At 32.6% G+C, this 23,899-nt stretch overlaps 2 protein-coding genes and 1 long non-coding RNA gene across 10 annotated transcripts in view; 2 read left to right on the top strand and 1 right to left on the bottom strand.

The window, feature by feature from the left end:
* Window positions 1–23,899, top strand: part of LOC127710138 (uncharacterized) — a 304,241-nt gene that overhangs the window by 12,054 nt on the left and 268,288 nt on the right. The gene's annotated exons all lie outside the window — the stretch shown is intronic.
* The window catches only part of LOC127709649 (uncharacterized), a 479,059-nt gene that overhangs the window by 400,752 nt on the left and 54,408 nt on the right, over window positions 1–23,899 (bottom strand). The gene's annotated exons all lie outside the window — the stretch shown is intronic.
* Window positions 82–22,497, top strand: LOC127709841 (tRNA:m(4)X modification enzyme TRM13 homolog). The gene is made up of 13 exons (XM_052215507.1): window positions 82–229; window positions 4,505–4,551; window positions 4,920–4,986; window positions 6,296–6,355; window positions 7,474–7,543; window positions 12,405–12,508; window positions 12,756–12,834; window positions 13,488–13,576; window positions 13,871–13,949; window positions 15,966–16,040; window positions 18,312–18,399; window positions 19,237–19,674; window positions 22,127–22,497. The coding sequence occupies exons 1-13, from the start codon at window positions 122–124 to the stop codon at window positions 22,302–22,304; spliced, it is 1,482 nt and encodes a 493-aa protein (XP_052071467.1). The 5' UTR covers window positions 82–121; the 3' UTR covers window positions 22,305–22,497.

The raw sequence follows: 23,899 nt of genomic DNA, 5'->3' as shown, positions 1-23,899 counted from the left end.
AAAGTATAAACTATAAAGTATAGTATTTAATCATGAATCTTATTTCTTATTGTCTTTTACAAAAGTGTAAACAAAATTCATTGCGGTTCAGTGATTTGTTATTTACTTCCGGCACGTGGAAATGACAGATGGGCACTGTTCGTTTTTCTTAGAAAAGAAAAGAAGATTTTGCAGATTTAAACCAAATTCAGGACAGAAATATTGTGCAGAACACACGGGTCTTCTTGGTGTTAGTATCAACACGTTTTAAATAAGGTGTTGTCAATATGAAGCAAAAAGCTACAGCTATTAGCTTTTAAAAAAAGCATGTCTGACCATATCGACTGACTATTATTGCTTTTGTGTCAGTAATAATATGAGCATGGTGCTACATGATGAGCCCTGAAGAGCTGTCCATGTTTGTTTTACTGATTATTATACTTTTCGGTAGTGACAGTCAGATAAACAAAAGTTGCTGGTATTAGATCTAATAGTAATACTCCTCTGTCATCCCTTCAAGTTAACAGTTCAAAACTTTTACAGACGCAATCATGGTTTGCTGGATCATTAATATATGGAATATCTTAGTCACATATGACTACGGATATGCTCCATTTATCAAACCACAATCCAGACCTTATCTTCTCTTTTGACGTTTTGTGACATTAAGGAAAGCGGCTTATTACTGGATTTTTTACTTACTTGAACAACCGTACAGGTGCCACATGTGAGCAGATACATGTACTGCTTACCATTCTGGAGCACCTGAGTTCACTCCTGATTTTGGTGGGGTCCATGTTGCTCAGTATTTAGTTTTCTATGTGAATTTATTAACTTTACTGTTGTTTGTCCTTTCGTGACGTCTTTTTAAAAAAAATTGGCCATCATTATTGATAGATTTCAATTGAAATAATTTGTTCAAGAGATATTTCCCTTTTGTTGCCATGTTGGAGGTCTATATGTATGTGCACAAATTCCTTCATAAATCAGCCAAATTCAACTTGTTATACTGACCACTAGACTTTAGAAATACTGGTTTTCTGAACAATTTTAATTTGTATTAGCCTTGCTTGATTCATCACTATGATCTAGTAAGGATCTCTTATCAGGCTTGGTTGTACAGCATGTTTCAATTTGGTAAGTCAAATACTGTGGATTCATTTTTATTCGTGGTATACCAATTTTCGTGGTTTTCGACGGACACAGCAAACCACGAATTTAAGAATTCAACGAACAATAATCCCGACAAATTTGAAATAAATCGGATGTTTACTAGTGTAGTGTTGATTCTCCCCGTTTGCGTTTTCTGGTTGGAGTAGTTGGAAGGCTAGTAGCAGAATTCATTCGTGTCAATACCGTCGTTGGCTGCTTGGGTTACAAGAACATCACGTTGTGTACTGCATTGAGATGGATCGGGCAAGCCTTGCATGGCAGGAGCTTTCACCTTAATACTACCGGACTTTAACCACTGTTGAAGCGACATTATTTGTTATGAGGGAATCATATTCCCCAGAGTATATATAACATAATCGTGAGATGAGTATATTTTATCATTGTTGTATGGCTTGGGTTCCAGCTTGGATCGCAAACTTCGTTAGCTTGTTTCTTACTTTTGATCATTTTCTAATTACTTCTTATTATGTCTTGATTAGGAAAAATAACTTTCAATCAGTTGAACATCAAAGGGCCTTTGTATACCTTATAAAATTCTAACTACAAATTATAAATTGTAAAGCAAACAAATCATTAGTTGCCTTTGTCCACGCTTGTAAATGAACACTTTAACATAGAATGACCACGCGAGGATTTTGAAGATTCAAAACATTTTCAATGAACTACTATCTTTTGTTTAACTATTCTTCATACAGAGATCCACGAATTTACGTATCTGAAACATTTTTTTTTTTATTTTTGAAACAGCGAACCACGAATTTACATATCCCACGAAATGCCTTTTTTGCTCTATCCACGAAAATTGATACCCACGAAAATAAATGAATCCACAGTAATATACTATTTACCCCCTCCAAAATGGCAGCCAAGGGAAATAACTCATACTCATTATGTCATAATGAACCTATCTATTGTCTGTTTTTATTGAAATATAAAGTATGATGTTTGAATGCCCCTTTGGTGTCATTTTTCTCTCTTTTTTACAAATTTGTGGGAAATCATATGCTCCTTTATGATATTTTAAGAACAATCCTGTAAGGAAAGGAAATTAAAGGACAAGCGGAAAGAGTTTTATTGCCTCTGTGTTGTCACAGCCATGTTGTTGAAGGTTTTTCCATATAGCATATATAGTGGTATAGACCAAAATTCGGGAGAAAACATGTACTCATAATGTAATTCAAGCAAGCTGAATTGGCTTCAATTTATTGCTTCCAAGCAAGTACTTGAGTACAGCTTGTTTAAGCTTGCAAGTACTGAATACCATGAGTACGTCTTTGACAAAATTGTCATCCCTAGTCATTTTAGGAGGGATATCATCAATTAACATTCCCAATCCAAATCCTTAGAATAATATGAGGCAGGTGCAACCTGATGAGCTCCAAAAAGTTATGGTTTTTAACATGTTTAAATATTAAATTTAAATACCGGAGAAGACATTATGAAGTTGTAAAACTAGTGATTTGTCTGTTTTTTTAGTTTCTGAACAATTAAATATGTTTAAACTAACAAGTTTAATAAGTGCCTGTGGATTTTGCATAATAGAAAAAAAAAGGATATCAAGTATCCATCCATGACACAAAATCAGTACATGCACAGCAAAAATACACATTAAGCAAAGGAACAGTGCTTTTATTGCTGTTCTTATCTCAAAGGAACAGTGTGGCATGTTTGTTTTAATTTGTGGCAATCAGATATACTAATTTGCTGCAAAATTGTCACCTAATGCTCCTTTCTGTTGTAATCTGATACAAATTTGCTGAAAATTGTATTCTCCTTTATCATGTTTATGATGATTTTGGAAAAATCCATAGCTCCCATCTTGTGTTGAAGGTTTAAAATGGGCTCTGGTACATTTACATGATGTAGATGTATAGATTTTTGGGTTTTCTACACATTGATATTGTAAAATATCAGCCGTGAGCCACAATGTGAACCTTTTTCGGTGAGTGAGAGCAGCCAACAGGCAAAAAAGCTTCAGTCCAGGGCTCACGCTAGCAGGCGACTGGGGCGACAAAGTCACTTTCCTGTCCGTCACTTCGCTTTGCCCGACCGTGAAAAGCGAAATCTAGTCGCCCTGTTGTTCACGATACTTGCTTTCAGTTGCTTTCGTCATCTGCAATATTCAATATTTACCAAGTCGATGAAACAGCAATTTTTCATTTAAAAGTAAAGAAATTCAAAGACATAAACAATTTATTTTCTTTAGAAAAGAGATTAAAGCATTGATTTTAAAGTTGGTTGCATGTTATTTTCACATAAAGACAATTTTTTTATCACTTCCGGTACTTGTTACTCGAGAGCGTACATCAAATCATTCTAACTTTCGGCAAAATATGTTTGTTACTTCATTAGAACATGATGAAATTTGCCTGAAGTAAATTTGTTATCCATATATTGCATTAAAAATGTCATATATCTTTCCAAATAGCGTGTCAAACATCATTTATTTTTGTAAATTTTCTTCGTCCGCCATTGAAATTATTAGGCAAATTATTGTACAACAACGGATCGGAGTCGGGACTCATTGGGAACGGACAGCTATGACCGAAATCCAGATTCTTACGATAATGACTACGGATGCATGAATGGCACAGCTGACAGAATTCGAAGTAAATTGATCCCAAAAGGAAAAATTACGCATTCCACACGCATTAACATACTTTTGGTTAGATCTACTTGATTAATGTATATATTTCCATGTATATGCATTGTTTCAATTTATAAATTAAAGTTGCTCAACTCTGGGACTATTACACTAATATAATTATATTATGTCCAAGCTTAACTGTTAAATTTATATATCTTTTTAATGAGAAATACTTATTTCATAAACATGATAACAGAGTAGTTTTTTAATTGAATTTTAATTGATATAACAACTTTCTTTTCCTTTTTATATTAAAAAAATTCTTTTTTATTTTTGCCAGATATTTAATTGTTTTTTTCTGACAAGAGGACTAACATGATTGTGCAACAAGATATGAAAAAATTAAACAACTTTGAGTTTGAACTGTTACTTTAATTGTATACCCAGGTACAAATTGAACAATGTAAAAAAAAAAAAGATACATATGGCCCTTTGTATTATAGTAAAAACCAAACATTGTAGCACCGCGAGCGAACGAGCACTTCTCTTTCAAAACTCACCACTTCTCCTCTCAGTTTCAAAAAGAGAAGTCACTTCTCCCTATGATTCTGAAGTAGTGTGAGCCCTGTTCACATTGTGTGCAAATTAACATAATAATTAACATGTGTAATATTGAAACAAGTTTGGAATAATCATTTATATCAAACATGAGGTAAAATGTACCTACAAATGTAATGAACAGTTCAATTTTATTTCACATTTCAGATACCATCTGACAGAAAAAGAATCATATGTCCCGTAGACTCAAAGCAGTGAGTGAATTACTGTCATATCTTTATACTCTTATTCAGTAAAAATTGTCATTTATTATTTTTTCCAATGATTTAAAACATAATCATGATAATTTTTAGTATTAAACATGTTAAAGTAACTTTAAAATTATTATTACTTATATATATTGAATAGATATTTTTTTAAAGCACATTAGCATTACCGAATTCAGACATCATTAATCGCTGGTTTTTTACTTCATAAAAGTTATTGTCAGGCAGGGGTGCGGATTATACTCTTTTACAGCAAGCATGGCAAGAAATAAAAGAAAATTCATTTTGATATGTTTGTATATGTTTCTACCATGTTTTTTCTCGACTAAGTAGAAGGCGTCATATATATATTCCAGTACCTGCTATGAAGATCAGCTGTCAAAGCATTTAAAGAAATGTAGAAAGCAACTAGGAGTTTTACCTGTAAGTTAATTTGTTTTAATAATCTACCTTAGTTGTCTAATGGTAACCTGCTCTCAGGAAGTAGGAAGTCTTTGGTTTTATCCCTGGCTAGTACAAACCATAGATTTTAAAATAGGTAATTGCTGGTTCTCACCCAGTATTTAGGAATAAGAGCAGAGACCAGTCAACTCAGAAGTCAGAATAATGTGTCACTATAGATTGACTGCAATTTTGTGGACGAACACAAAAAATTCTTCTCAGCATGTTGATCTAGAACAAAGAAGTGTGTCTTCATATCACATTAAAATGTTTTCATCCTGAATTAAGGGGCTAATAGGTCCCATTAAATCTATATGAAAAAATACATTTCCAATTGTCTCTGAACCTACATGTATTTGGCCTATTTCAAGCAAACTTTACAGGAATGTAGTATAGAACATACTTTAGTAATAAATCTCAAATGGCTCTGATCAGATGAAAAAATTGGCCACTAAAGGCAATCTTTGATTCTGTTCTCAATCTTTTTATGCCCCCGCCGAGGTGGAGGGGGCATTAAGTTTTACCCTTGTCTGTATGTTTGGTCGTACGTCCTTCCATACGTCCCAAAATTAGTTTTGGTTTATCTAACTTTAGTTTGCCTCAAACAAATGTAATAAAACTTATACATAATGCTTAATACCGCCAAACACAGATCAAGTTTTAATTTGGGTGGTGTCACTTTTACCGTTCTAGAGTTTACAATGTGTGTCTCTTTATAAATGGAAAAATTGCTAAATTTGCTGTTTCTGCACTTTAACTTTAGTTTGCCTCAACCAAATGTATGAAACTTATACACAATGCTTATTACATACATGACATATGTACCACCAAACATAGATCAAGTTTGAATCTGAAAAAAATGCTGAATTTGCCATATATTTACAAGTGGGCACATTCTTCTTTTATTTTAAATGTTTTGAAACTTCAAAAAATTTATGATTTGAAGACCCTTTACAAACTCAACTGATCTCACTTCATGTTGATAGGGTGGTAAACAGGATAGCATTGTTGGCACATTGTTCCCTTTGAAACCTTATAGAAAATCACAATTTTATCTTCTCCAAAATGACTTCTCTCATTTTTACCAAAATTCATTTGGTTCAAATCGGATGATAAACATAACCACCATTGTCAATCTTCAATACAAATGTCTTCATATGATTGAACAATCATGCAAATATATTTCAAATTCCAGTTAGTGTATAACATTCATTTTAGTTCTAGAATTATTAGACCCCAGAACTACTTTTAAATGTAAACATGTTTCATATGTTTATGTTATATTCTACAGGCTTATCATTGTCCAGGAATAAATTCTGGTGAAACAGATGAAGCAGATCTTGATGCCAAGGTAGGTTAAGACATAAAATATCTAAAAGGATAATACATTTACTGACATAAGCAGATCATAAAACAATAGTTTGTAAGAGTGGTACTTTTCCATTTGAAAATTAAAAATGTGACAACTTACAGTGTAAGGTCTCTGATTTTTGTTCCAGTTGGCCCACTTCATGGAATAATTGCCATTGGACTTCAAAAGTTTCATAAAATTGTACTTGTTCAGACTTTTTCTGTAATACATGCTGATCTCAAGCTCATCTTTGGTACATTAGTGTATAGTAATGGCTTAAGGATCAAGTTTACCTTTCGTCCCGATTGAACAACCTTTCATAGACTCAAAAGTCTATTTTATAATGTATCATATATCTCTATTTTCCATTCAACAAATGCATAAGGATTTCCTGTTATTCTGCAGAAGGTTGGCGGTTCTCTCAGGGTACTATTTCTTCCGCCAATAAAAACTGGCTTCAATGATATAGCCAAGGTTGCTGAAAGTGGCATTAAATACCAACGATACATGATATAGCAAAGGTTGCTGAAAGTGGCATTAAATACCAACGATACATGATATAGCCAAGGTTGCTGAAAGTGGCATTAAATACCAACATTATAAACAAAAAAATACAAAATAAATTTTACAGTTCTTCATATTAGCCAAACAATACAACCATGAACACAGTGTTGCCAGTTTATGTCCCTGGTACACCCCACCTTTCATATGAATTCACAGAAATGTATATTTGATAAATAGGCTGCAGGTGTGGGGCAATCATGGCTTACTGACACATCTAGTCTAAAATAAAGGTCCATGTTATTTTGAAAAATATTAAAAAATTTCCACATGAAACACAAATATTGAGGAACAGAAAATGTAACATACATTATGATTTTATTTCCACTTTCGGACTTTCCCAATGTTGCATGTAAAAAGACACCAAATACATATGAATTTCACAATGGCATTTTTGAATATTTACCATTCAATATTGGAAATAACAAGACTGCTGCAAATATTTCCCCATTTATAGTATGAGATTTATCATTGTTAGATCATACATGTACATTGATTGTAATTTGATGTCACCCAATTTAGTTCTGCATTCAGCAGCATGTTTTATTATCTTTCAGTTTTCACTGCTTGACATACCAACAGATGATCTGAAACAGTTGATTATAAAGATCAACAAGCTTTATGATGGTACTGTATAAAACTCACTCGCTAGAGATAATCAGTTAAAACTACATGAAATAGACAATTATTGCACAATAGCACAGTATTGGGCAATAGCAAGAAATCTTCAATTGGGTCAATGTTTGCAATTTTTTCTCCATAGGCGGTAATGGTAACGATTTCTTCTGTTGCTCAGTCCATATCGTTAACTTGGATATGTATGATGGCTCGTTTCGTAGATGAGACATTTTCACATATGTGGTTAAATTTTCGGGGTACGAAGTGAGATTACTTTTTCCGTAAATTAGCAAACCCCGAAAATCCTTTTGTGATGCGGCTCCTCGTGTTAAAAAATCCCTTTTTTAACACAATAAGTTCTTTGAAAATTTAATACTTTGAACCCATTAATAGCTCCATAGTTTTTACACATTTATTCTTTGTTCCCCTTCTTTCTAAATCAACACAAATGGTTAAGCTCAGTCACTTGTTTATCATAGAAACGTGTCAAATATCATTACACTACAAACCAGTAAAAGTCTGAAATGGCCTATATCTGTACTTGACTGTACTGATTTTTACTCGACCAGTCTGAATTGGTCTGAATTTTACTCAACATTACTCGACCCCAGTCTTAACCATACTCGACCGTACTGATTTGTACTTGACCCTTATCTTTGCCATTGAAAATAGTCTGAACTATTACTCAACCAGTCTGAAACAGTCTTAACCCATTCTCGATCTGTACTCGACCAATTTTTTCAGTCTAAACCATACTCGACCAAAGGTCTGAACAATACTCGACCAGTCTGAACCATACTTGACCAAAAAACCCTATACTTTTTTTTAAAATTTAGCTGTTAAAATTAATTTCTTTCTTTCTGACATGACAACAGCCACAATAAAATAAAGATATATATAAAAACATATTTTTACATCCTTACATGATTCTCAGATTTATCAAATAGAGATAGTTAAATTAAATTATTTTATATAATAATTTAATTATATTAATTTTAAAGTTTTAGAGTTTTGTAAAAAAAAAAGAGGGTAATAAAATGCTTCTTGTTTGGCATGTGTTTTTTTTTTTTTTAACTTAATTTTCCTAAAATCCTAAAGAAAAACTATATAAGTTTCATGGTTCGTACAATAGTTATATAACTATCTTTTTAATGAGGTAACAACAGCCAAAAAATCACTGAAATTGTTTAACCTTATATTAGAAATATATCTATTCTTATTATAGTTTGGGATATATTATATATAATATATATCAAAAAGGGATAAAAGAATTAAAGAAATAGATAAAATTTTTCTTCTGATTAGTGGTAAAGTATAAAGTAATACCTCCTGCTTGGGGCAAACTCATTAAAAAGATCACACCTGGTCAGAGAGTATTAATTTCTAATTAGCATTCATTAAAAAATTGCAACATCCTGTAAAACTTAAATCGCAAGGCCTTTTGAATTCACTAGATAAGTAATACACGAGTTTAAGAAAAAAAGGGCTTTCTTTTTACCTGTAAAACACACATGTACTGAGGTAATTAAACCTTATTAAAGTGCTTCTTGTATGCCATGTCTTTAATTTTGATAAAAGTTATTTAAATTTAATTGAAATAAATTTTTTCTGCAACTTTGGAACACATTTCCTTCTTAAATGGTTATCAAGGATTGCTATGGAAGTTCTATTATCATGATTATATTAAATTCTTGGTTTTACAAAACAAAGGTGTGATTTTTAAAATTTATTAAGTTGCTTTGTATACTATTTTAGATATATTTTAATAAAAAAAATGTTCACTGTATTATTAACTAAACACAACTGACACCATAAATCTATACAAGGCTTAGGTAAATGGTGAAAATTGTCCAGTAACCGTAAAATATATCTGAAACATTCAAAAAATTTGAATAACATTGAAAATATTAGTCACAATTCAGTTTTGAGATTATTTGATCAGCTTGTTTTATTTTTATTCTAAAGGTGATATATATATATGTAAGTGTTGATAAATATGGTGTTGAATTTATATTATGTTTATTGTGAAATTTTGGTTTCAATGCCATATTGAATACATTTTAAATTTCAAATTGTTGTTCAAATTTCTAGCCAGGGGAAATAGCTGTTAAAAAAAGTTCCTAAATTGATGAAATACAATAGATAGATACAAAAATTAGGTCTAGGTTGGTTAAGACTTAGTCGAGTATAGTTCAGACTAGGTCGAGTATGGTTCAGACTAGGTCGAGTATGGTTCAGACTAGGTCGAGCATGGTTCAGACTAGGTTGAGCATGGTTCAGACGAAAATAAAATGGTTAAGTGCTGGTCGAGTAAAGGTCGAGTACAAGTTTAGACTGTTAAGTATGGTTCAGACTACAGTCAAGTATTATCAAGTAAATTTCAGACCAATTCAGACTGGTCGAGTAAAAATCAGTACAGTCGAGTACAAATATAGGCCATTTCTGACTTTTACTGGTTTGTAGTGTTACACAGAGATTTTTTGTTTACACACAACTTTTGAGTTCCTCATTTTGAGGCGCATTAGGGATATTGACCCATATTGAAATCCATAGTTCTGATTTTTCCAAATATTCTTGTGTGGTCTTCATCGGTATGACTTTCTGAATAAATCTGTGTATTTTTGTCCATTTCTGAAAAAAAAATAAATTTGTTTCAGCACTATAAGGTAATGACCCTTTTATCGCTTTATCTATTTATTTTTAATACAATGTGTATGTATAATTATTTCTTCCCAATATACCTTCACTAGTCATAATATGGACAAAACATTTGATGATAACCTTAAATTACAATACACAGACCCTGTTAAAGCATTCAATAAAAATTTCTGGAGCCTAAAAGTGCATTTTGACTGAGAAATTATGCAAAAATGTAGATTTCATAAAAAAGACACCAAAATACTTAAATATTTTAACCAGTGGAAATCGGTATTTTAAACTATAGAATCCACTCTTAACTACTGTGAATGTCATTTTTATCATGTAATTAGAGTGCAATGAAGTACACATTTTCAAAATTTGTTTTTTCACATAATTCTATTTAAAAAAAAAAGGTTTTTTAGATGTATTTCTGTGAAAACCCTTTATCAGTGAGAAATGCACATGAGGTTTTAAAGGAAAAATTGTGACATCACATGTATTATGACATCATTAAATAACGACCGATCAACCAAATGTTATGAAACTTATACACAATGCTTATTGCCACAATACACAGATCAAGCTTGAATTTTGGTGGCGTCACTTTTACTGTTCTAGAGTTATGCCCCTTTACATTTTCATTTTTTTTTCTAAAAGTATCAATGATGTTATTGTTCAAGTAATTTTTAAAAATTTAAAACTGATAAAACACAGATCAAGTTGAATTTGGGTAGTGTATGCCCAGTTATAAATCGAAAAATTGCAAAATTTTTAGTTTTCGGTCTGTAACTTAAGTTTGCCCCAACCAAACATGAAACCTATACACAATACTTATTGCCACAAAACTAAGATCAAGTAGAAATTTGGGTAGCGTCACTTTTATTGTTCTTGAGTTATGTCCCTTTATAATGTTGTATGCAAGCGGGGGCATCATCTGTGTTCATGGGGACACATTCTCCATTTATTTATTTTGGGCCCTGTTTTCAAATAGGTCCATATTAAGGTTTGAAGGGTCTAAAATTAGACTTTGTTTGATTTCAACTAAAATTAAATTTTGGGTGTTTTTTTTTATATGCTGAATCTAACCATGTTGTTAGATTTTGGATATCAGACCATTCTAGGTAAATTAAATGTCCCATTTCAAATTTTTAAGATCTTTGACCACATTTTTTTGTGTCAGAAACCTATATTATGTCAAAAATTTGATCACAATCCAAATTCAGACAGTATCAAGCTTGAATATTGTGTCCAAACTTGACCCAACTGTTCAGGGTTAGACCTCTGCGGTTGTATCTGGCTGCGCTCAGCAAAGCATTTTATTGTAATCTTTTTCAAAAATCTTCTCCTTTGAAACTACTGAGACAAATTTAACCAAACTTGGCCACAATCATCTTTAGGGTATCTAGTGTAAAAAATGTGTACGATGACCCCGCCTGCCAACCAACATGGCCGACATGGCTAAAAATAAAACATAGAGTTAAAATGCAAGTTTTGTCTATTATTTGAAAACCGTTATGAATAGAAAAAATCTGACGAAGGCAAAAAATGTTTAGAATGTTGAGCTCTTCCAACTGTCCATTTACGTCAAAATTGTCAGACGACTTCTTACAGGAGTTATTGCCCTTAAATGACAAATTTTACCATTTTTTTTTGTTTTTTGCCTATTATCTTGAAACTATAATAGATAAAGAGAAACATTAAATTGCAAAAATGATCAGCAAGACAAGTTCTACAATTTAGAGGAAATCGTCCGATCTACAAACAAGTCACATTTTGCTGATAATTTTAAAGGTAGTAGGCTGTCACTCTTTATAGGAGTGATTGCCCAGCCCCTTAAATAAGGATTTTTTTTACCCTCTTTTGTGTTTTGAGCAAAAACTAAAGAAGACAGAGAGAAACTAAACAGATTAAATGATCAGCAATACACGATCAACAAAACAGAGATTTTTCTTATGAATTCTATTCTTGTCTTCAATGTTGGAGAGTGTCCTTTGTTGAATATGCACATAGACCAAGGTGAGCGACACAGGCTCTTAAGAGCCTCTAGTTATATTATATACCAATTTTTACTCTTATAACAGAACAATATAATTATATCATGTATATTGTGTTGCAGTGCAAATGTTACCACTGCCAAATATTATTGCAATTTATTTGTGATGCGTCATTTTGCATACAAACGTTCCTTACTTAGTGTTAAATGACAATTTATTTTGAACTAATACTTCAGAACATATAAAGATTCCATCAGAGATTTTGTCTCACACCTGTCTGGAGGAAGAACTCTGTAACAGTTCTTATGGGATTCCTGCTATCAGGCATAGAAAACAACAGGTATTTATCATACTTCTCTCTACCTTAAATATCCAGCATGCTTCTTAACTCTTAAAAAAATGTCATTTTTATGGCTGTGCGACATAGAAAAAATTGATCTAACAATCTATTAATGATATCATTCCAGTTAAACTTAAAGATAGGTTAATTAAAGGATGTTGAAAATCTTTTATAAATTTCTCAACACAGGTTACCGTATGTTCTTTGAAGCGCTATTCATAATGTCATTTGTTTTAATATATTTTAGGCCTCTTTAATTGGACATTTGGATAAAATGGGGTTGATTAAAGATGCTATGACTTTTGTTGAACTTGGAGCAGGCAAAGGTAAGAGTCTAGATTTGTCACATGCACATTAATTTATCCAGACATGTGGAAGAACAGTGTTGAGTAAACAACATGACATCTTGCAGAACAAAAGCTTTCAAATATTATATTGTTTTCTATTCCTATATAAAGTAAGATGTAAATGAATGCACACTGCCATATTCCAGTATAAAGATAAACAAGAGTGCATCCTATGTTATGGTTTTGTAGATATAACAGTAATTGTAATACCTATTAACTTACCGGTAGTTATTTATTTTGAGCTTCATTCTAAAAAAAAACAAACTTCACAACTAATACCTTGTCATTTGAAAAAAACGAAAGCTGTGTAACCTAAATTACAAAATAATTGTTGTGAAATAGTTACAAGACAAAAATGTGAAAATAAAGAAGTGGTCAAAGGTACCACCATTAATGACTCAAAGGTAAAGGAGCTGATCTTAAAAACAGAAAAATAGAAAAGTTAAAAGACAGAAAATGGGGGCCCAATAATTTGACCTGAAAGGTCTTTGTCAAATGTTGTTGAAGAAAGAATAAAAATTCCAAGACCATATAAGTACAGTATTGTACTTTTGACCATTTTTTTTTGTCTCTATGTATCATAGATAACTGCATTCACTTTGATAATGATCACTGAAAATATTTTTGTTAAGGTATGCTGTCTCATTGGGTACAAAAAGCTGGGGAGGTGAATGACAACTGTAACTATATATTGGTTGACAGGGGTACCTGTAGATACAAGGTAGGTTATTATCTATGTACATTATCATATGTAAATGTGAAAAATATCTTAAAAACCTTATTGATGATATTCAGGTACTATTTCACTGTTAATTATAAATATTTGCATTTTAGATTAATGTCATTTTAAAGGTTTCACCAAAATAATGTGTTTTAACAATTTTACAGTAATATGCTAACAATCATCTGGGTATAACTTTTTTAGGAAACCTTGTCTCATGTTTTAAAGCCATAATTTAGTCAACCATTAGATTTTCTCATAATAAGTTTACATTTCCCCATAATATATTTGTAGGCTGACAATTTCCATAAGTGGGACGATAAAGGACCAAAGTTTGAGAGGATCAGAATTGACATTGAGCATCTTCATCTAGGTATAGATTTTATTATCAGTGGCTTTGCTAGACTACAAAAACTTAAGGTGGATTATTGATATATATTTCCTCGGATAGCATTTTTTTATACTTTGCCAAAATGTATATTTTACCATGCTTTTTAAAAAAAAAAAAAAATATGTGTCACTGTGCTATTTTTCAAGCTAAAAGTCGTATTGTATTGTTCATGAAAAATACACTCTTATGAAATAGAATTTGAAATAAAAATAAAAAAGGGTGTCACCGAACTTGTTTTCTTGCTACAAGTAAATAAATAATAATTTCTGTAACATTCCTTTATAAAATTTTTACTATTAGAGTTATCTACCCTTGAATGTCTATGTTGAAAAAATGATTCAAACATAAACAAATATATGGTATTTGTTAAAACAGTCAAATAATGCAATAAATCAATTATTTTTCTTTATTCAAATTAACAGTCTAACACATCAATTGCCAATCTGTCTCAAAAGTTGCATATTAAAGCAAAGAAATAAGAGTGTGTACTGCTATTTTACAATCTGAGATGGCGATATACAGTTAATCTACCTAGAAGTCATCACCAATATACCAGTTTCTCATTTTTAAAGCTAAAATTTCCTCTTGTTTTTAAGACTTTAAGAATGTTCAGATTAAGGGTTTGTCTGAACAACAAATTGCCAGAGCTCCTAGAATGCTAAAATCATGGGGGGGGGGGGGGGGGGTCACTTCCTATATGAAGGTATACAAAGACGTGATACTGGAATGGGTCACTTTTTTATTAATTCAAATATATCAATGGGTTGCAACTTCACCAAGGTAAAGAATATGTGATAACTGAGTAATATATGAATGGGTTATGATTTTGTGATGAAATACATTTATGGGTTTTGATATTCACAAAACTTTAATATATGAATGGGGGTGCTCTTGAAATTCCAGCTGCATGTCTGTACCATTATTTCATGTTGAAACCCCCAACGTGGATAAAAAATATTCTTCAAATTTTTGTGGATTCTAGTGCAACACTGAATATTGATGGTACAGTGATAATAGACACATGTTTCATTTTGATGGCATTTTTGACTTTTGAAATATTATAGGAATAAAACTGAATTGCTAACTTGAAGCAAACCATAATTTAAATATTTTTTATTGGTGTATTTTTTGTTTTTTTTTAATCATGTTTTTTGTCATTATACAGCCTATTCTATACTGAATTTTGTTTTGCAATCTTTTTTGTAACTTGTCAGTTTTGGATTCAAGATTAAAAGGGGGAGGGTAGAGATCTAATGACATTTTTTTTTTTCAACCAACCACATGTTCATCTGCCTGTCCCAAGTAGGATTCTTGTCAAGGGTTGTCTGTAGCTGTAACATGTTTTGTCATTTGGAGAGTTTGTTGTTGATTGCAGTTAAGGGTTGTCTGTAGCTGTAACATGTTTTGTCATTTAGAGAATTTGTTGTTGATTGCAGATCTTTGATGGTCTCCGTTTATCTATTGAATTTTCTTTAGACTTGGGGTGATTTAATGATTTACATATTGTATAGGCACCTGTATATTGTTAAAGACTGTATATTGACCACTAGATATCTTTTGGTTTTTGTGTTATTAGGTCATTGTCTCTTATGACATCTCCTTTTATTCATTCAAAATTTTTTTTTGTATTGAAAATGTTACAATTGTTTATGAACACTTAAGCTAGCAATGTTCAATGGTACAAAGAGGCTCGAGTAAAAAAGTGGTTCTGGTATTTTGCAATTTTATCTTAAAAATAATTTATTGTAGCAAAGGGCTGTTCCAGAAATAAATGTTTGGGGGTTGGAAGGTCCTTTAAATTTTACCCAGCGATGCATACCATTTTTATTGATTATTTCCTGTTATTGATCTGGTAATCTCCCTTAACTATTCACCATCCATCAAATATGACTGTAGTACCTTTTGACCCCTCCCCCATACATATGATTCTGGAACAGCCTTAAATACATTGTTTAACTGGTAATAGTAATTCTGTTTGTGACTTATTTTATTTATTAGGTAAAGTAAATACTATATCAGGAAGTGGTAATCCTGTCGTTGCTGTTGGTAAACACTTATGTGGCAGTGCTACAGGTAAATAGTACACATTGTATTATAATCAATAGGTAAATACTAATGAGGCAGTGCTACAGGTAACTAGTACACATTGTATTATAATCAATAGGTAAGCACTTATGTGGCAGTGCTACAGGTAAATAGTACACATTGTATTATAGTCAATAGGTAAACACTAATGAGGCAGTGCTACAGGTAAATAGTACACATTGTATTATAATCAATAGGTAAACACTAATGAGGCAGTGCTACAGGTAAATAGTACACATTGTATTATAATCAATAGGTAAACACTAATGAGGCAGTGCTACAGGTAAATAGTACGCATTGTATTATAATCAATAGGTAAACACTAATGAGGCAGTGCTACAAGTAAATAGTACACATTGTATTATAATCAATAGGTAAACACTTATGTGGCAGTGCTACAGGTAAATAGTACACATTGTATTATAATCAATAGGTAAACACTTATGTGGCAGTACTACAAGTAAATAGTACACATTGTATTATAATCAATAGGTAAACACTAATGAGGCATTGCTACAGGTAAATAGTACACATTGTATTATAATCAATAGGTAAACACTAATGAGGCAGTGCTACAGGTAAATAGTACACATTGTATTATAATCAATAGGTAAACACTAATGAGGCAGTGCTACAAGTAAATAGTACACATTGTATTATAATCAATAGGTAAACACTTATGTGGCAGTGCTACAGGTAAATAATACACATTGTATTATAATCAATAGGTAAACACTTATGTGGCAGTGCTACAGGTAAATAATACACATTGTATTATAATCAATAGGTAAACACTTATGTGGCAGTGCTACAAGTAAATAGTACACATTGTATTATAATCAATAGGTAAACACTAATGAAGCAGTGCTACTGGTAAATAGTATACATTGTATTATAATCAATAGGTAAACACTCATGAGGCAGTGCTACAGGTAAATAGTACACATTGTGGTATAATCAATAGGTAAACACTAATGAGGCAGTGCTACAGGTAAATAGTACACATTGTATTATAATCAATAGGTAAACACTAATGAGGCAGTGCTACAAGTAAAAAGTACACATTGTATTATAATCAATAGGTAAACACTAATGAGGCAGTGCTACAGGTAAATAGTACACATTGTATTATAATCAATAGGTAAACACTAATGAGGCAGTGCTACAGGTAAATAGTACACATTGTATTATAATCAATAGGTAAACACTAATGAGGCAGTGCTACAAGTAAATAGTACACATTGTATTATAATCAATAGGTAAACACTTATGTGGCAGTGCTACAGGTAAATAATACACATTGTATTATAATCAATAGGTAAACACTTATGTGGCAGTGCTATAGGTAAATAATACACATTGTATTATAATCAATAGGTAAACACTTATGTGGCAGTGCTACAAGTAAATAGTACACATTGTATTATAATCAATAGGTAAACACTAATGAAGCAGTCCTACTGGTAAATAGTATACATTGTATTATAATCAATAGGTAAACACTCATGAGGCAGTGCTACAGGTAAATAGTACACATTGTGTTTTAATCAATAGGTAAACACTAATGAGGCAGTGCTACAGGTAAATAGTACACATTGTATTATAATCAATAGGTAAACACTAATGAGGCAGTGCTACAAGTAAAAAGTACACATTGTATTATAATCAATAGGTAAACACTAATGAGGCAGTGCTACAGGTAAATAGTACACATTGTATTATAATCAATAGGTAAACACTAATGAGGCAGTGCTAACATGACTAGGCATTTTATTTGTCAACATTTTACACCTCGGTATAAAGATATTGACATATATAATGCCTACCAATGTTAAAATGAGCATAGAGCATGGCATGAAAGAATTATTTCTTAAATATATTTTGCTTCAAGATGTATTTTTTCTTTAAAAAGATGTTAATGTGTGTAAAATATCTTTTTGGGGAAAGCCTTGGCTCATATTTATTTCATCCCAAATCTATTGTGTAAAACGGCCATTGAAGGTCAAATATGTCAATTTCCACAAGTTCATGACATCATAGTGACATCACTAGTGACCTTCTTAGCACTAAAGTGTCCAAATTATATCAATCATTTATATTTAGATATAAGCCAAGGCTTTATCCAAAAAGATAATTTGCTTCAAATTTTGTTTAATATTAACAGTTTTAGGAGATATTATACATATAATAACTTAAAAATGTGAAAAACTAACATTGTGGATTATAAAATGTATTAAATGTATTTGAAATTTTCTCCAGATTTGGCAGTTCGTTGTGTAACTCATACATTAACAACAGAAGTAGATGGTGATGAACCTGTAGAAAAGAAGTCAAAAAATGATAAATGGTAATTAGTTCTATTATTTTGCAGAAATTTATCCTATTTTAAAATGTATTATCTTGCTGTATTTAAGCAACTGTGTACTGAACATTGATAGATGAAAATTACACCTTTTTTTGTTGAAAGGAATTTCTATAGATGTTATGTTGCAAATTATAGATCATTTTCTTGTAAACAGATATACAAGATTATTTTCTGATAATTTATTTTAAGAAGGAGAAATTTTATTGATTTGGCATCTAGCAATTTAAAACTAGATGCCTGTCTGAAATGGCCTTATCTGCCAATTCAATATTTATAACCCCCACTTTCTGTGGCGAGTGGTATATACAGATGGGGAGTCCATCCATCTGTTCATCCATCGGTTCGTTCATTTGTTTTTCCTGCTATCCCACTTTTGTTTCTGCATCTGCTCCAGAACCGCTTTGCAGAATTTTGTGAAACTTTTGATAACCTTATTCACATAATGTACTTTTGCACCTCCTATATTATTTCTTCATCTGAATAATTTTTGGGGTGACATGGACTTTGGTATACCTATCTGAACACTTTAGAAGACACTTGTATTCCCCCAAACTTAAATCCCATAAATTAATGAAACTTACTCTGATTCTTTATGACATTGTGCACCTATTTTATTTTTCGGTCCAAATTATTTTTAAGTTTCCCTTACCAAAGCATGGACTCAAAGCTTTATTTTTTGGAAACCTATAGTTTCTGAAACTCCTCTTCAGTTCTGATCTTTTATTTTTTGTTTTTTTAAATATTAAATCTTATCATTTTAAAAATTTCATGGAAATGTATATAAAGTCATATAAAATTGTTATGTTTTTACATTAACAGCAAAAAGTTAGGAGGACTATCCATAGCTTTATGTTGTCATCATCGTTGTCAATGGAAACCATATGTTGGCAAGGCTTTCTTTCAAAAAAACAGTTTGTCGATCAGAGACTTTAGAATTTTATGTAAATTAAGTAGTTGGACAGCAGCAACATGGACTGGCTGGAAATCTGTTGATGAAATGAACAAATCTCAGGGTATATCAACTGACTGTTCAAAACTGTCAGTTGAAAAGACCAAATTGCATCAGGAAGCAGTATCAAGCATTGTTTCTGACAACAGTCAACAAGAAGAAAAGACACTAGCCTATTCTGACAATTTGAAAAGTAAAGAAAAAGACAATTCACCATTGGATGGAAATGTGAACACAGCTGATACAGAATCTTCAGATTCTGAGACAGAAGATAGATCCAATAACTTAGAACAGATGTCCTTTAAAAGGTTAGGGGAAGCATTTATTTCCTGGTAGATAACCACTTTGTTAAATTTTAGCAAAAAAAATGTATAATATAGAAATAAGAAAATGTGGTATGATTGCCAATGAGACAACTCTCCACCAGAGACCAAATGACATAGAAGTTACCATGTTGAAGACCAATATTCTTCATAAGTCTGTTAATGAGGGATGTATGATGGTATACAATTGTATCTACAAGTATTCTTTAATGAATCATTACTAAACTGAAGAAGGGCCTCTGTGGCAGAGTAGTCTTAAGTAGTATATCTACTGTATCACTACCATGTCAACACTGAGGTTGTGTAGGAGCCTTTGTGGCAGAGTAGTCTTTAAGTATTACATCTACTGTATCACTAGCCTGTCAACACTGAGGTTGTGTAGTAGCCTTGGTGGCAGAGTAGTCTTAAGTAGTACATCTACTGTATCACTAGCCTGTCAACACTGAGTTTGTGTAATAGCCTTGGTGGCAGAGTAGTCTTTAAGTAGTACATCTACTGTATCACTAGCCTGTCAAAACAGAGGTTGTGTAGGAGCCTTGGTGGCAGAGTAGTCTTACGTAGTACATCTACTGTATCACTAGCCTGTCAACACTGAGGTTGTGTAGTAGCCTTGGTGGCAGAGTAGTCTTAAGTAGTACATCTACTGTATCACTAGCCTGTCAACACTGAGGTTGTGTAGTAGCCTTGGTGGCAGAGTAGTCTTAAGTAGTATATCTACTGTATCACTACCATGTCAACACTGAGGTTGTGTAGTAGCCTTGGTGGCAGAGTAGTCTTAAGTAGTACATCTACTGTATCACTAGCCTGTTAACACAGAGGTTGTATGGGAGCCTTGGTGGCAGAGTAGTCTTAAGTAGTACATCTACTGTATCACTACCCTGTCAACACTGAGGTTGTGTAGTAGCCTTGGTGGCAGAGTAGTCTTAAGTTGTACATCTACTGTATCACTACCCTGTCAACACTGAGGTTGTGTAGGAGCCTTTGTGGCAGAGTAGTCTTAAGTAGTACATCCACTGTATCACTACCCTGTCAACACTGAGGTTGTGTAGGAGCCTTTGTGGCAGAGTAGTCTTAAGTAGTACATCTACTGTATCACTAGCCTGTCAACACTGAGGTTGTGTAGTAGCCTTTGTGGCAGAGTAGTCTTAAGTAGTACATCTACTGTATCACTAGCCTGTCAACACTGAGGTTGTGTAGGAGCCTTGGTGGCAGAGTAGTCTTAAGTAGTTCATCTACTGTATCACTAGCCTGTCAACACAGAGGTTGTGTTGGAGCCTTGGTGGCAGAGTAGTCTTAAGTAGTACATCTACTGTATCACTAGCCTGTCAACACAGAGGTTGTGTTGGAGCCTTGGTGGCAGAGTAGTCTTAATTAGTACATCTACTGTATCACTAGCCTGTCAACACAGAGGTTGTGTTGGAGCCTTGGTGGCAGAGTAGTCTTAAGTAGTACATCTACTGTATCACTAGCCTGTCAACACTGAGGTTGTGTAGTAGCCTTTGTGGCAGAGTAGTCTTAAGTAGTACATCTACTGTATCACTAGCCTGTCAACACTGAGGTTGTGTAGGAGCCTTGGTGGCAGAGTAGTCGTAAGTAGTACATCTACTGTATCACTAGCCTGTCAACACTGAGGTTGTGTAGTAGCCTTTGTGGCAGAGTAGTCTTAAGTAGTACATCTACTGTATCACTAGCCTGTCAACACTGAGGTTGTGTAGTAGCCTTTGTGGCAGAGTAGTCTTAAGTAGTACATCTACTGTATCACTAGCCTGTCAACACTGAGGTTGTGTAGTAGCCTTGGTGGCAGAGTAGTCTTTAAGTAGTACATCTACTGTATCACTAGCCTGTCAACACTGAGGTTGTGTAGTAGCCTTTGTGGCAGAGTAGTCTTAAGTAGTACATCTACTGTATCACTACCCTGTCAACACTGAGGTTGTTAGTTTGAACCCTGCACTTGGCAGTTGAAATTGACTCACATCTTAATTGACTAGAATTGCAAGTTTTCCTGCATAAGGTTGGTGATTCTCTCATGGCACTCCTTATTACTCCACCAATAAAAACTGGCAGCGCCACGATATAGCTAACAGTGCTGAAAGTGACGTGAAACATAAACAATCAACTAAACAGAAGACTAGCTACCATTCTATTTGATAATTTACAGATTTGTTGTTCCATATTATAGAATTTGATTGTAAAAAATAAAGCATCTTCGATATACTGTTCCTACCAAGTTAAATTGGCTAACGAAAATGTAGATTATCTATTAAACAATGGATGAACAACAGATACACTTTTGTACCAATTAAGAAAGCGATGACAATAGCTCACAAGGCCGCATATTAGCCTGATGAGCTAAAAACTTAATTAAAAATTCTTATATATGTATTAATAATTAATTTTAAAGATTTATAAAGCTCAGTCTATACATTTTGTTTTCCAGACCAGAATTGAATTTATCAACCAAACAGAGAGAAGAAATTGGGAGAAAGTGTAAAAGACTTATTGACTATGGAAGAGTAGAGTATTTAAAGGAGAAAGGACTTAATTGTGATATGAAAGTTTATATTGAAGAACAGTTAACGCCAGAAAATGTAGCAATATTTGCTAAGCCAAGTTGATCCTATGTACAATTATGTATATGAAAATAAGATTAAATTCAGCACAAAACAATCAGGGAAGCCTAGAATTAATGAAAAAGTAAAGAAAATGAACAAGATATTAACTCACTTGCAACTAAATAATTTTAACAATGAATTATTTTCTTTTGAAAACAATATTAAACTAATTAAATAAAATATGTATATAAGTTTATACATAGTTTGATTTCCATTACACTCAGTAGTCATTATTTTAGGATTTTCCAAGGATGTTTGTTTTCTTTACTATTGAGAAGAAACAGATTTATTATCATATTTTAATCAGCTACATGTGAGGTTATCAGGTGTTCTTAGCAGGGGGTTTAATAACATCAGTTCCATTACAAATATACAATTAATTGTTAATTAGTGACCACTTGTGGCATCTGGCTTTCCTTTGTCCTTTGTTTGTTTGCACAGAAACTTGGTTGTAGTTTAGTTCCTCCTATTTAGGAATATCCCATTAACTAGTTTTATATTGAAAACCAGAACATGCTGCCTTTAGTGTCCATTTTTTTCAATGCAGATTAAGCAGTTGAAAGAATAATTTTTGTGTGTTACAAATTGCTTAAAAATTCATTCCAACACCAATTCATATCAGTAGATCTTAGCAACCAGTGGTGCAATAATTTACTTTTAGGAGCTATGTTGGATTGGTGTGATGTCAAGCCAGGGGTCTATACTTTGCTACTTTTCAGTACGCACATATAGGTTGCTGGTTTAGGCATGGATCAGATAAATAACCTCAGCATCTGAAGCAATTCCATCAGGTCTGGACATTTATGAAATTTTATCACTGGTTGTTTCAAAAATTTCACTCATCCCCCAAGAATTTCTGTGGATAAACTGTCAAATGTCATACAAATTCATTCCAACACCAATTCAACATCAACACTACTTGGCTTCTTCATAGCCACATACTAGGCTTCCTCATAGCATCATTATAGGCTTCCTCATAGCCTCATAGGCTTCCTCAGACAGAGCCTCATGGGCTTTCTGATAGCCTCATAGGCTTCCTGGTAGCCTCATATGCTTCCTGATAGCCTCACGCATTTATTTGGAACCATTGTTCCAATTAGATTGATGTTTAGTTTAAACATATTTTATTTGCAAAAAGAACTCACAAAAAGGATTAGACACAAGTTAGTCCAACTTAGATCATCTTCTCCTAAGATACAATATTAGACAATAGAATTTCATAGCATGCAAATATCAAATTTATTATTACACAATATATAATCAAACATCTGTAATTTAAATGACATATTAAGAAACAGTGTAGAAAAGGGGAAAGATAGGAAGAAGGAAAAACAAAATATATGCATGTGTGTGTGTGTGTGTGGATCACATTTAGCTTATGCACATGATTAAACAAGGAACCTTTTGGTCTTTTTTATATAATCAAAAACATTTCTAAATATTTCTTCATTTTGCTCATTTGTCAGATTTATACTACCAGATGTTAAAATCTCTAGATCCAACACGAGGTCATCTGGTAACCATCTAAGACTATTCCTAAGAATGTGATGTAAATCTGTATATAAAGGACATTTAAAGAAGAAATGATTAGAATCTTC

Source organism: Mytilus californianus, unplaced genomic scaffold (assembly GCF_021869535.1).
Source record: "Mytilus californianus isolate M0D057914Y unplaced genomic scaffold, xbMytCali1.0.p SCAF_1, whole genome shotgun sequence".
Taxonomy (NCBI): Eukaryota; Metazoa; Mollusca; class Bivalvia; order Mytilida; family Mytilidae; genus Mytilus; species Mytilus californianus.
The sequence above is the reverse complement of the archived record's forward strand: the minus strand, read 5'-3'. Positions and strand labels throughout refer to the sequence as shown.